Source organism: Choristoneura fumiferana, chromosome 24 (genome assembly GCF_025370935.1).
Source record: "Choristoneura fumiferana chromosome 24, NRCan_CFum_1, whole genome shotgun sequence".
Lineage (NCBI taxonomy): Eukaryota > Metazoa > Arthropoda > Insecta > Lepidoptera > Tortricidae > Choristoneura > Choristoneura fumiferana.
The window spans coordinates 11,192,021-11,207,502 of record NC_133495.1 but is presented as its reverse complement, the minus strand read 5'-3'; the positions used below and the strand labels follow the sequence as shown (position 1 = coordinate 11,207,502).

The window sequence follows — 15,482 nt, the reverse complement described above, 5'->3', positions numbered from 1 at the left end:
GCAGATAATTAATGCGTCACCGTATGTACAGTCAAGAAAATGTATGCAAAAAAAGGTTATTAGTAACGAAATGTTTACACATAACATTAATTAAATATGTCTACATAGTCAAAGAAAACAATTGTTTGGGAACAATTTTTTTATTGTTTTATATAAAACAACAATATAACATAAATTTAAACAATGTATCCACTGAGCGTTCTTAGACGTAACATGTAGGTATATGAACATATCACTTTATGTTTCTATAAGCTAAAGAATAGAAGAGCTTTACATTAAACTAAAGAAAGGTACCTAAATCGAATAATAAATAAAAGATATCGCCATTATAAAAATGTTTTAAATTATTTCTCAAAATAATAAACTTAAATTATAACAAATAATCTTCAATTTTTAATTGAAATTCCGACACCGCTAGAAAATTACATCTTAATTAAAATAAAATGACTAGACATAAGACTAGTGTAGCTAACTAAAATATTTTACTCTATGTGTCGAAGCATCAAACGCGCATCAGTACTATACGTGATTGTTCCTTGGACACTTGGTACGTGTAGGTACTTAGATATAGGTAGCATCATCGATTGTCAACTGGTTTCTTTAGCACCATAACTTTTATGATCCAAAGATAAATTTATTGTACGTAAATCGAAAGATAATCTCACTCAAACTCAAAATCATTTATTTGCCTTGAAACAATACAAAATACTGAAGCAAACCCTGTAAGGGCACTGCAATACTGTAATTATTAAATTAACCTTAAACCTATGAGCGCATTATGGATATTCTATGAAATCAAGAATCAGTGTTTTTTTTTTCAAACCGAGAGCTCAAATGTAAATTTTACACTATGACATGGTAGGATGTGCACAAAAAACAATGGCTAAGTGTTTGTCGATCTTTTAGGCGGATATTATTCCGAAAGGGCCGTATTTTAAGGGTGAAAAGTAAAATAAATGTAAATAGACAACGCCAAATATCTGTCTATGGACATGTTGTCAAATAAAAAGACTTTTGGGACTCAAAAACAACTTATTTACTTAGTTATTAATAGTTATCATGGATTAACGCTGATGAGGGTCTACTACGAAACTTGAAAATCGAAGTTCGTATCGTACCGTCCCTCTCGCTCTCGTATTAAATAATATAAGCGTCAGAGGGACGGAACGACACAAACCTCGATTTTTATCAGTAAACGTAGAAATGTACGAACGTGTAATCCAAAATATGGAACATAAAAGTCAATGGTGCTTTAACATAAAGTATTTTTTTATCAAATATAGATAGGTAAACACACATTTTATGAATTTGTATTATCAGTGCACTAAATTTTACAAATGAATTCACGAGTCTCGTTAGGTTAAAATCCAATAATAAATGTATAATATGTATCAACTTTCCCTAATGTTAAAATCTGGGGCAAAATTATCCATTTAATATGGACTTGCACATGCGCATGCGCATTATGGGCATGCGCTCATTACATCAACTCCGTAGCGTCACCGGATCGCCTCGCTCGCGAGGTGTCCACGCGCGGACGGCGAGTAGACCACTCGGTGATAGCTCGCTGCTCGTACACTTGCCTCGCGTGAACCGCGCGCGATCGGCGCGGCGCTCCCCACCCTTATTTCTTAATAGACTACACGGAATTTCGTGGACCACGCGACGTCCACTCGTTGACCACGCGAGGTCCACTCGTTGTCAACGCGGCGTCCACCCGTGGACCAACTGTCGACAACGAGTGGACGCCGAAAGTCGAGGCGGTACTGGTCGGGTGCCGGGTGGCTCTAATGAGCTGTGACCTTTATTATGGTTTGGGTTGTAGCTTGTTAGATTCCAAAACTTCTCAATAGATGGTGTTAGTTGCACCTATTTTATATACCTAAGTTTAGTTTCTTCACCACTCGTTAGATGTCATCATCAGATGCGGCCAGCATTCATCATCGAGCTGTTAAGATTTTTCCAAACTTTATTGTTTTGTCGTTTCAAAATGAAGTCTTCTTTCAATAAAATTTTCTGTCCATAATATTTTAAATACTTTCTTTCCATGTGGCTATGTGGCATAGCCATGGGACGTCCCTCAGACCTGTATACATATCTAGACACGGGTAGCGTGTCAAGCCAAATGCAAGCTAACAGAACTGGCGAGCAGCACTGTATAATTTTACCCGATACATAATATAATGGCATGAATGGAACGACCCACCTAATGGTATCCGGATGCCACAGCCGATGGATTGTAGCTTTACAATTTTAAAGTAGTTCGTGTACAGTCAAAGAAAATTAATCGCTTATTAGGGAACCTTTGTGCTACAAATGTCATATTGACATTCCGTAGATTTGGTAAAGAAATCATGGCGAAATTGATTATGAAAAGGTCCCAGTCTGGTACGCGATTTAGTTTCTTCGACTATACTCACCGCTCTTGTTAATTGTGACATGACATTTGACTCGCTATGAATTCATTTGCAAATGGAATTGTAATTTTTATCTTTATTTAGGTACGTAGGTTAGGTTAGACTTCTATATTTAAAGCTATTTTAACGATGACATTGAAAGCGACACAGAAATAGGTATAGATAAAGACTTTGATACATTACACGATAAAATATAGAATTCCATCCTTATAATAATCATAAGAAAAATCCCAGGAGCCTTGTCCTGCGTCAAGTTCGCGAACTTTGTTACCGGGTAGGGCGTTTAAGGGGCAAATTATGAAGACATAAATGGCACTCGTCAAACAGCGAAACGAATAAGCTCAGCGACTTAAAATACAGTGAAAACCGTTATCAGCGACACCAGTTATAACGACATATTGGACCAAGAAAAAATGACAGAAAAGTCGCTGAACTAATGTCGTTAAGTTTGATCTATGTTCTAATTATTTGTTCCTATTAAAAGCCCCGCCCGGTGTGACAACGTGGTTTAAATGGTACTTTGACTTGTTCACAAACTGACATTGAATTACACATTTAATAAAATACTACATTTATCTCTTTATATATATTTTAACTGTCGTACATTACTTATTGTTTCACAATAATGTGTAACATTAGGCTTTAAAAGGTTCAGGTTCATTCATAATATACCTACTTTTGATACTTAGGTACTTAACAAAAACTAAGATAAGTTAATTTTAGGTATAGCTGTGTCTTAAAAATTTACCGGTAAAAATGGTTTTCAACCGACTTCGAAACAGAGGTGCTTTAAATTAAACTTTATTTTTCACATTTTTTCTATTAACCGATGCAGATGTTAGATATAGCTCAAATTCATATTTCATCATCATCCCAGCCTATATACGTCCCACTGCTGGGCACAGGCCTCCTCTCAGAACAAGAGGGCTTGGGCCATAGTTCCCACGCGGGCGCAGTGCGGATTGGGAACTTCGCACGCACCATTGAATCGCTTCGCAGGTTCGTGCAGGTTTCCTCACCATGTTTTCCTTCACCACAAAGCTCGTGTTAAATTTCAAATGTAATTCCGCACATGAATTTCGATAAACTCAGAGGTGCGAGCCGCGGTTTGAACTCACGACCCTCTGCTTGAGAGGCGATAGGTCAAACCACTAGGCCACCACGGCTTCATATTTGAAGTCGATTAATGATTTCGTTTTAAGAAATAAAGTTACACTAGTAAAACGTTAAACAGCCATTGATATCATTTCTTACATATTTATCACATATATACTTTATTATTTCAACTTTTGGAAGTTAAATTTTGGCTTCATTTCTGTTGACCTTTAGTTAACCAAAGATGCCACTTAGACAAATAAGAAAGATTTCTCTCATTGGATCATTGGTCCACATTCCAAATAAAAGACAACATAACTCTTAAAAAAAACTAACTACCAAATAAGATTGATATCTTTGGTGGCTCTTAGATCCTCTAGATCTTACATATAGTACCTACATAACGCCGCACTAGCACGTCTAGGTATTTGATAATTATCTGAACAGTATATATTTTAAAATAATAGCTCTGGGAAAATAAATTTCGGTCTTGCAGGAATAGGTGTACGTATTAAAACGCTCGCTAGTTTCCATCATAACTAACTATCACTGGCGGGAATTGAACACACAACAAAGTACGGTTTAAAATCGGTTACCTCAACATTTTAGACACACGTTACGGCCCTAGTCGCGCGTAGCCTAGCACGACGACATTATGAGGGGGGGGGGGAGGGAGGCTGTGCACTCACAGGCAGCGCTACCTGTACTTGTTGTACAATAATCTCAAGGGTAGGTATAGTTCGGCTCACGTAAAAAGAGCGCTGGGTGACAGTGGAGGGGATGTGTTTTCGCAGGGCAGGCAGAAAAGGTAAAGGTCAAGGTCGACTGCCGAACCAATAGCGCGGCGGCAAAGCCAAGCCCTCCCTCGCTCCTCACCCGCGCCTCACGTCTTTCCACCCGTTTGGTCGGTTAATTGCTCACTGCGCAGGTATATCGCCAGCGCTCTTTTTACGTGAGCTGAACTATAAACGGTACATGAAAAACAGGGTTGGTATTACCAAGTCTGCAAATCCAGTGTCAGTATTACTATGCTCTGTCCATGTTGTTTTAAGTAAGTATAGGTTACGTCCATAATTGTTCGTATTGGTCTCATCCGCTTCTTTCTCAAACTAAGCCCATTAATCCAATAAGACACGATCTTTTTAAACAATACACGGATCTCCTAGAATTACAACTTTTTTTTAGATTTTGCAATTATTTTTTTAAAAATTATAGCGCTGTATCAGCCTTAATTATCTAGGTTTTAAGGAACAGAGATAAATCCTACAGTAAACTATAGGTACTATAATCCTCAAAAACTTTAGTTTTCAAGTTAAATTACCAATGAACACGTATTTACTAATTTTAGTGACATATAGATATAGAAGTCGACAGAAATTACCGGAAATAGGGTATGTACTAGAAACAATCCCAATTAAATATATACAAAAGAGGACTGTCAAAAAATTTTGCTTGATAAATCACACATAATTCATACTGTTTTTATTGTGAATTATTTTGCCCCAACCGAGGGAAGGATGATACATCCGCAGGGTATTTACCACTAGCATCCAATCATAAGTCATCCCTTATGCCCCTTGTAATTACAATAATTTGGTTAACTTTAAATTAAATAACTTTAAGGCTTTCGTATCTTGCCCATCCCAAAAATACGAGGACTCCATCTAGGGGCAATTCGATTCTAATGACAGCTTTTTCCCCATACGGGGGCTACGTTGATCCAGAATCTGGGGGAGCAAGATCCCCACAGGGGCAACCCTAATCCCTGAAGGGAAACAATCCCCCCACCCCGCTGACGTCCCAGTCGGCGACTTCCACAGGGCCGAAGCACTCGTCGAAGAACTGCTCCATGGCTTTGTGCAAATGTATGTTGGAACGCTCGAAGTTGTGACCTTCGTCTGGATATACCTGGAACCGAGACATTTTATTTAAGTGGAAATGGAATAAATCCAACAGATGAAACTAGATAAAATATTGAACTAAGTAGTGCGTTAGTGCGAATGTGCGTGCGACCGACTTTAGCTCGGGTTAATACTCGACTCTACGCGTTTTCTCAGAGATGAGATAAAGCTAGATCGATTGTTAGCCCCCAAAAAATATTAGCCACATAGCAAATTTCAGTGAAATCGTTTGAACAGTTTCCGAGATTCCCAAAACTTAAATAAAATAAATACTATGTACAAAAATTGCTCATTCATTTCCCTTATCACCCTTACGCAGGGTGGTAGTGAGGAGGGGATGCTACAACAGAGAGTAGAGAGAGTTCCAGTCAGGTGCTATGCCTGGGGAGCGAAGTCCGAAGGACGAGCGTCGGAAGTTGTATACCTATATGCGTCCGAGTTGAGAAACTTCGATAGCGGTAGGATTCAGTCGAAGTTTCTGTATTTGCTGACTAGATGATGCTAGGAGTCGCTACATCAAGAATCCAGTTGCACCGCCACGCTAACGCTACAGGCCAGCACTCACCTGGTGCGTGTAGCCAGCGTCAGGTCTGCGGTGGCGTGCGCGAGCAGCAGCCGGCGCGGCGGCAGGTTGTATGTGCTTGCCCCAGGCTGGTACTCACTTGGTGCGTGTAGACGGCGCCGGCGCGTATGAGCGCTTTAGCGAGCGCGAGCGCGTGGTCCTGCGGCGCGGCGAGGTCTGCGGTGGCGTGCGCGAGCAGCAGCCGGCGCGGCGGCAGGTTGCCCGCCTTGCGCCACACCGCGCCCGCGCCCAGCGCGCCCGCCCAGTGCGCGCCGTAGCCGCCGTAGCGCTCCGTCCAGAACGAATCTGATACAAGAGTATAGCCTTTAAAATATTGAAATTGAGGTCCAGGGGTTTTTTTATCTCTCTAATTTTGATTGTGTGTGTTTTCAGTAACAAATAATCGTTTTATTTACTCGTATCTATCGTTATCAAAAAACTAAAACGATTACTTTGCTCACCCGCGACTGATGTTATGATAGGTACGTTTATGCAAGAAATATGTGTTCCTCTACCTCACACTGTAGGAATACACACAAATCACACAAACCCATCTATCACCACCCCACCACCACACTAGGTACACCTGACGCTTTTCGTACTCCGCAATCGTTTATCATTTTTCATCACACTTGCTCGTAAACAGTGTCGTAACATGCAGGCTACCTTGGTTGCAACCCCCCAAATAAAACCCTCGACCTTAATGTGCTCGTCATGAAACCCGTGGTCGGTAAATGAGTCATTGCCCGTACTAATTTTCTTTTCATGAAGCCCAAGGGCGGTCAATGAAATACTGCATGGTGCGCGCGCAGGTCGGGCACATACTGCGTGGGGTGGGGCGGCGCGGAGGCTGGCGCTGCCAAGAGCGTAGTCAGCGGTATCGGCAATCTTTGAAAAAATATTAGTTTTTCTTTTACAAATATACAATTTTACTCGCTAATGTGATTAAAAACATTGTATGTCGCACGGGCGGTACTAGAATTACGAACATCGACTCATTAAAGCCCTCAGTCTTCGACTTCGGGCTTCTAATAGACTCTCGTTCGTAATTCCTTGTTTGCCGCCCTTAAGACACAATGTACTATATCATGCTAGGTACCAGATGTTAGACTTTAACATTTAAGATCATTAGAGCCACCCGGCATCCGACCGCACCACCTCGTAATTCAGCATCCACTTGTGGTCGATAGGTGGCCCATGAGGGGACAGTGAATATTACGTGGTCAACATGTGTGTGTGTGTGTGTGTGTGTATGTATGTGTTATACTCCTTCACGCTAAAACGGCTGAACGGATTTGGATAAAATTTGGTGTGTAAATAGGTAGCTGATAACCGGAATCTGATATTCCAATAATATCAGGATAATTTGGTGTGTAAATAGGTAGCTGATAACCGGAATCTGATATTCCAATAATATCAGGATGAAATCTTGAAATTTCAACCGCTGGGTTCAAAGTCAAGAAAGAAGTTTTTAATGCAACAAATTACCATGGGAATTTCAAAAAATACCGGAATTTGTGAAGCCACAGGTAAAGTCTAGTTAACAATAAAGCTTCATCATCATCATAATTATACAATACAAATTTAGTATAATTTTATTCGTGCAACGTATGGCATGGTATGTACCTATGACGCCTGCAGTATGACGTTACTTCACGTCTATCCCGTAGAGATGTAGCGGCGTCACGCTACTCCTAAGTTCTACTTACTGTAGTGCCTTAGGTCAGTGACCGGCGCGATGGCGGCGAGGCAGCGCGTGACGTTGCGCGCGTCGTCCGCGACCAGCGCGGCGGCTGCGCCCGCGCCGTAGCCCCGCCCCCACACGCCCACCCGCGACCCGTCCACCATCTTTAAGTTGTCGCGAAGGTAGCTGAAAGCAATTAAATAAATAAATATCACGAGACTCTTACCACTACATAATTGATCTAGTTAGCTACAAAGTAAGGCTTGTGCTGCCCATAACACATCTAGCCCAGATTTGCCCACCCATACCCATCCTTACCCTACCCTACTGATTATTATAAAAATGAATAAATAAAATAAATAAATATCAAGGGACACTTGACACCAATTGACCTAGTCCCAAACTAAGCAAAGCTTGTAGGTACTATGGATACTGGGCTTCGGATAAACATACTTATAAATATAGATAAATACATAATTAAATACATATTAAACATCCAAGACCTGAGAACAAACATTCGTTTATTCATACAAATACCTGCCCCGGCCGGGAATCGAACCCAGGACCAGGAGTCAGGTCTAACCACTTAGCCATCCGGTCGTCGATTATAAATATCTAATGTATAATGCAACACGTGCGAACCCACAGGTAAAGTCTAGTTCTTAATAAACGAAAGGATTAGGGCTAAAAGACAGGCGTAATATGGCTAGAGGGGCTAGAGGGAATTATTATCGTTAGTTTTTTTTGACGTTACTAATAATTTTTGACGGCTTATAATTAAATGAGCCAATTGCAAGCAAGACCGTAACGTCAAAAACTTGGCACTACCGCTACGTCAAATCATCCAATTTATGGACGAGGTGATAAAGGCAATAGAGTAAGTGCGAAGGAGGGGTAATTACACAAAAGATCCCTACGGGTCGAAGTGTATCCGCAAGGACCCCTAAATATAAGATAAGATAAGATAACGTCAAAAAACCTCACGATACTAACGCCATCTATTGATATCGATATCGCCTGTCTTTTAGCCCTCATTAGTAACTTACGATAGTACTGCGATTTGGTCTTCGACATCCACCGATAGCAGCTTGTGGTAAATTTCAGTTCGTAGTTCTTCCCCCTGAAAATAACGATGTATGTACCTATAGTCTCTATGTTTTTTTATCGTTACTACTTACGGAACATAATAACGTACATACGACCGAACATAGTGACATAATATGGCTGCTAGGGCCAAATAAATGGGTTATTATTTCGAGAGGTTCAATTGTGTTCAGACTCAAATTTTCAGTTATAAAATTAGAAATATATCGTTTATTGTTTTTAAGTTGCTTCTTATCACTGAAACTTGTGGTAAATAAATTTTATTGTATTTTATCTTTTTTTCCACAATAACTTAAATTTTCTGCACAAAAGTCAGTTACGTGGTCAGGTTCGGATTATCCCTGACTACTTTGTAGTATTGTAAAATATACAAGGTATAGAAAAACTTGCTGTTTAAAACATGGATTGAATGTTCATAATATAATATACCATGCATGCAAACATCAAAAAATTAGGACATTAATAAGACTATTTTTTTCTACATTTCCCGTTGTTCCAAAATACACCATCATTTTCGTGGCCACACTTATTTAGTAATATATAATACAAAAAAAGAGGTCAAACCTCCGTAAATCCTTTTTTAACTATAAGCAACTTTGAAAATAAGACTGCGTCATATGACGTATAGTGTTTATCGCAAGCCATAATTATTTATCTATAATTAATGTAATAAAGGTTCAAGTTAGATTTGCGTCAAAGATCAAGCGTCATTTTCGTTACCGTTGCGACTTGGTGAGTATTGGGTAAATAAATTTAATTTTTTACTGGTGCTGTGTCATTTGCAGTTAAGTTATACAATATTGATTTCAGTTGCTTCAAACCTATAGGATATTTACTTGCAGACAAGGCGAAAGTAAGAACTTTTCAATTTCGTGGTCATCATTTGCGTGGTGCTATGGGCCACGAAACTATTAAAGAGCACGAAAAAGATGATTTTAAGTCCCTACAAGTAGGTCAAATAAGAACACTTTACAGAATTTTCTATTTTACAGTGTAATCGTTTATGCCGTTATCTTAATTAGTTTGGTTTAAGAAAAAATATTGTTTTGTTTTTACCTTCGCGTTATAAAATATCCGAAGACGAAAAGAAAGCAAGGAGACGGGAGCAAAAAAGGATGTTATGCGAAAATTGAGAGAAAAAATAATAAAAAAACCTGTTGCCATTTAGAGGAGCATTTTGTTTTGTTGTTTCGTTGTAACTAATTTCGTTACGGGTACCGTTATGCTGCACGGGAATATATACAAATATATAGAAGTTTATGGAAATAAAATATGTTTTGGTGTGAAAGTTGAAGGGAGCAAAATCTTACGAAAATATCTTAGATTTCTAGATAGTATTTAGAGGAGCATTTTGTTTTGTTGTTTCGTTGTAACATAATTTCGTTCGGGTCTACCGTAGACCTGCACGGGAATATATACAAATATATAGAAGGTATGGAAAGCTGTTTTGGTGTGTGAGTTGAAGTTATTAATCGGTTTTATTAATGGTTAATTAAAATTACAATGCTTATTCGGTCAAGTTCTTTTTTATATAGATATCGATTGTCTATTTCGGTTGATATCTGGTTAATTAAATAATGCTTATTCGTTTTCTCATTATGATCGGATTTTCATTCAAATAGTACAATTATAAGATTTTCGTAAACTCGTGGTCTCGGTGCTCATTTTTGTTACCGTTAAAATTGGATTTTTGCTTTTTTTAACCAAAATAAACTTTATCGATCTCTTATAATATAAAGCATCTTATCGGTACATATCCTTATGTTCAAAATAAAACAGACCACATCAAAATGTGTGTATTTATTTCTGTAACATTTATCTTACACCTCAAATAATTACCCAAATAGTACATTACTGCAGAGACCAGTAAGTAAGCCATCCTGGATGAGTAGAAGTTTGATCAATGAACGAGGCCAGAATGGCGATTACTGGTCGAAACTTGTATAGTGCTTTTCTCAAAAATGATGATGATGGTGATAATGAAATGACGGTGCTTGTGATGATGATGATGATGATGATAATGATGACATGGACCCATTTCAAAATAGGTACTAGTTAACTACACCGCCGCTCGGCCCGCGCGCTGTTTATGACCGGACCCAAATTTTTAAAGGAACCCGTTACTGTCCAGGGTTCGAGATTACTTCCTGGACACTAGCAGCTAGTCTCCAGGATGCGTTACTTTCTACGAAGTTTGACGCAATGGCAACATTTCATACCATTTTTGGGAAAAAAATATTTCAGACATCGTTATGGTGAGGGTGCAGCTACGAACCGCCTACCTGAGGTGCACGCCAATGCCTATATCCAGGGTATGACGTGTTTAGCAGTTACGATGACACAGAAAGACAGACAGACATTTGCGTCAAACTTATAACACCTCTCTTTATGCGTCGGCAAGGAGTCATGCCATACACACGTCCAGTTATGCCTGCACAAATGAACTGTGCAGTGCCCTTAGCGTAAGTTTTCGGTTACAAAATACGTCTCGATCGCGTTCGCGTTAAAATCTCAATGTGTATGGAAACACGAACAGCGCCTCTAGCGGAACGTTTGCGACGTTCGTGTTTCCATACAAATTGAGATTTTACGCGAACGCGATCGAGACGTATTTTGTAACCGAAAAATTACACTAGGGGCACAGGCGTAAAGATCGGTTATAACCTAACGTATGTGGCTGGCTTTAGACACACGTCTTGAAATGTCGATGATGATGATGATGATCACCTGTCCGCCGGACCCCCGCGCGTCGATCTCGGCCACGATGAAGTTTCTGGCAGCAGCCAGGTACCAGCTCCAGCCGGGCCGCCAGCGCTCGGTCACCAGCTGCCCGCCGGGCTCGGCGGACCTGGCGACAGTAAAGACAAATATTTTTGTAAAAAAAATCTAAAAATTCATTTTTAATACAAGCTTTTTTGATGACTGTACTCATTGTTGACTGTACCTACTTGCATTGTCATACTGTATTTTCGTACCAAATTTCAAGTCTATGCCATTAAAGGACCGAAGGGTTAAGGTAACCGTTGAGGAGTTTCGTCCTGCAGGGACGACTTGGCCGGACCACCAGAATGTCACTACCATATTATTATATTGTCACCAGATTTACATAAGTATTCCAAATTTCAAGTCAACCCGACCACTGGAAGTGGGTCAAATTAAGGTCAAATTCAACTTACAAGAACCCTGCACATACATACATACAGAGATACTACATACATAGGTACATTGCAAGTTCAAAAAAGCTTGTAAAATAAAATAACATATTCTGTAGGTCTTACAATCCATTCGTTTTTTCCAGATGTTTTTCCGAAGCGGTGGTAGATTTTTTGACAATCATAAAGTCCTTGATATACTTAGCCTAAATGACTGGTTACTGTACAATACAATACAATACAAAGACTCTTTATTGTACACCAGACATAGTAAGCGATACAGAAAAACAGATACACAGAGGTAAAATTACAACTGTACTGTACTGGTTAGATAGATATAATTTACAGTTATTAAGTAAATTCGGTTTAACAATGCTTTCGGTATAACAATTACTTTGTATTTTAGTTTTTGTTTTTAGCCTAAATTAAATAAAGATATTTTGACTTTGACTTTTACTTACACATGCAACACGAGTGGCAGCGGCAGGTCGTCGGTTTCCCTGAACCCAGGCGGGAGGTATAGTCGCACTCGCGCTTCTCGGTCTGTTTGGACCTGTGGCAATACACATCTCGATAATAACAAAGAAACAGCTATATTATAACAGGTGGGTATCAAAAATGGGGAAGTAATCAACAGGGGATTTTTTTTCATAGATCTTTAGACCATAGAAACAAACCGGTTGCCCCCCCCTCTCTAAATGTGGCATTGCCCGCAGAATATCATAATCTGAGAATACTTACCTCGACTCTAAACACCTTCGCCTGCGGCACGGCGAGCGCCGCAAACTTCTGTCTGAGTGGAGCCCCGTCCCACAGAACTGCGCGCCGCTCGCCGTTCGCAGCGCACAGAAATATTGTAGGAGTCCCTGGACCCAGACACTCCTGGAAACAGAGGTACTAATTCAAATGTAGTCGTACATACATTATAATAAGCGCGGAAATGCAGCCAGCCTAATGGGCTCTCTTCCACAGGGACAAGACTTGGGCGAATTGTATTTATAGTTAATTTATTTTTATTATAGTTTTTAATTTCAATTGTACCATTATAATAATGCATTTGTTTAATTAATTTTAAAGTTGTTTCATAATAAAAATAAAAAGGAAAATACAAGTCTAGAATTCGGTTACTTAATTAAGTTAAAGTTTAGATATCGGGATCCATTAAAACCGTGACCAGCTCAAAAATATCCCAGTCAAGACTGTTTAAATTGCTACTTAATAATTACGTCACAACTCTGTTGTAATTTTATCTTTCTTTATTACATTTTAGACCATGAAACGATAATTTCGGAGGATTTTCTTCTGTCTACGTTTTTATTTGGGCAATTGTCACGAATAAAAGTTTTTTCTTTCTTTTTTAACCTCCGACGCAACAATAGGGGTGTTATAAGTTTGACCGCTTTGTGTGTCTGTGTGTCTGCCTGCCTGTCTCTGTGGCACCGTAGATCTTAAACGGGTGGACCGATTTGAATGCGGTTTTTTTATTTGAAATCAGGTTTTTTTTCTAGTGATGGTTCTTAGATATGTTTCATCAAAATCGGTTTAACCGTTTTTGAGATATTAAACTTTGAAGTGACAAAGTCGGGGGTTTTCCAACTTTTTGTTGGTTATATAACTCTTGTGTTGGTAAGGTTATTTTTGATTACATTTTCGAGTAAAAACCTACTTAGGTATACTGTGAGCACTGTGACCTACAAATTTACCTGTACATAGTAAGAGAAGTTCTTGCTGAACATGACGTGGTTGTAGAGGCACTCCGCGGGCAGGGAGTCGTTCTCCTCCGCCACGTGCGGCAGCACCGTCGACGTGGGCCACGCCGGCATCGGCGACGTCGCGTTCTCTGACTCCTGCGCAGTCGGGTAAGCTGGGGTTAATCCTTAGCTTTAAAGCTAAAGCCCTATAGAACTTCAAGAAAAATCGTCGGATCTAGACACTAATAATCGGATCCTGCAAAACCAAATACTCAGTGTGTTCTCATGGGTGCCCGTCGTCATCATTCCAGCCTAGCCCCACTGGTAGACATAGGCTTCCTCTCACAATGTGAGGGCTTGGACCGTAGCCCGCATGGGCTGTGCGCCCGACAAACTCAGACAATAATAAGAATACTCAAATTACAGTTACTGAATATTATAAAGTCGAAAGTTTTGTATTCTTGTACTTTTGGATGTTTGTTATGAATAAACTCAAAACTACAGGACCGATTTCAAAAAATTTTTCACCATTGCTACCTACATTATTCCAAAGTAACATGAAATATATTTATTGCCAAAAAAATTAGGTTTCTGTATTAAAACTTCAATAATGTAACTGAAAGTGTAAAAAAATGCCATAAGATATCTTTCATCACATGCGCTTTGGGAAATATTGATGATGACGAAATTAAAGAACATCTCCGTGCGAAGCCGGGGCGGGGCGCTAGTGTACCTATAGTTATGTTGGCGGCTGATCGTAAAATCCGCCAGATCACGAAATTCCTAAAAGTTGGCCAGGCATATCACGATGTGCCTGAGAAACAATACGGCAGATCGATTAGAGCAACGCATTCTTCGATATTCCTAGCTCTATACCGGGCACATCGTGATATGCCGAAAAAAAGAAAAATTTAGGTACGACGAGCGAAGCGAGGAGTTGTTAGTATGAATTGTGACCACAACGCAAGAGCCAAGCGAGCGAAGCGAGCGTGCCGCGGCAGCGGCCTGCGAAGTGCCAGAACCGATATGGCGGCGTATCATGATATGCCTAGGAATTTCATGATCTGCCTAAACGTCACTAGGCAAATCGTGAAACGGTGAGTTTTGTTTTGAACGATATTAGCCAATTCATGAAATGGCGCCATTTCACGATATGCTTACGAATTTCGTGATCTGGCGGATTTTACGATCGGCCGCCGATAAAGATGAAGATATAAATGTACCTGCGGCTCCTCGCTGGTGGGCGGCGGGCGCGCGTCGGGCGGCAGCGGCGCGGCGCCGGGGCACGTGAGGCAGTGCGCCGGCGCGCCCTCCTCTGTCCCCACGCGGTACAGCTGCCGCTCGCCCGGCCGCTCCGGCGCCGTGCCCAGCACGTAACTGCGGCCAAGCAGGTACAGTGAGGGTGGTTTTCCACCGGCGAGGCGAGACGAGACGAGGCGTGACGAGAATTGAAATTTGTATGGCGGCGCCCGCGGCGGCTCGCGGCGGGCGCGCGAGAATGCATACAAATTTTAATTCTCGTCCAGCCTCGCCGGTGAAAATCACCATTAGACATGGGTGTATAATCTCGACTCCGACAAGGGATCTGATTCACTAAATCCAGCTCCGGTATCGGTAGTAGACATGGGTAATCTCGACTCCGGACAAGGAATCTGATTCACTAAATCTAGCTCCGGTATCGGTACCGAATCCACTTATCGACTCCGACTCCTTTATTGACTTCGGTTCTTTCAAGCGATTATTAGTTTGTCTATGGCCGATCCGACTCGGTTCGGTACCGAGGTACTGAAGTACCGATTTGTCTAATGACTCTTGAATCTGTGAGTCACTTCGGATATACTTACTACTGGCGAACCGGCTCTGGAATTTGGTATCA

The 15,482-nt window shown here is 40.5% G+C and overlaps 1 protein-coding gene across 9 annotated transcripts in view; it reads right to left on the bottom strand.

Moving 5' to 3' along the window:
• Nucleotides 1-1,451: 1,451 nt before the first annotated feature.
• Nucleotides 1,452-15,482, bottom strand: part of LOC141441617 (inactive dipeptidyl peptidase 10) — a 734,138-nt gene continuing 720,107 nt past the window's right edge. For all 9 annotated transcript variants that reach the window (XM_074106408.1, XM_074106406.1, XM_074106407.1 and 6 more), the window contains 9 exons: nt 14,830-14,983; nt 13,619-13,762; nt 12,657-12,797; nt 12,377-12,468; nt 11,491-11,611; nt 8,706-8,779; nt 7,685-7,845; nt 6,076-6,281; nt 1,452-5,420 (listed from right to left, as the gene is read on the bottom strand). In XM_074106408.1, coding sequence (XP_073962509.1) covers nt 5,271-5,420; nt 6,076-6,281; nt 7,685-7,845; nt 8,706-8,779; nt 11,491-11,611; nt 12,377-12,468; nt 12,657-12,797; nt 13,619-13,762; nt 14,830-14,983 — 1,243 coding nt within the window. In that variant the 3' untranslated portion in view covers nt 1,452-5,270. The remainder of the gene's footprint in view (nt 5,421-6,075; nt 6,282-7,684; nt 7,846-8,705; nt 8,780-11,490; nt 11,612-12,376; nt 12,469-12,656; nt 12,798-13,618; nt 13,763-14,829; nt 14,984-15,482) is intronic.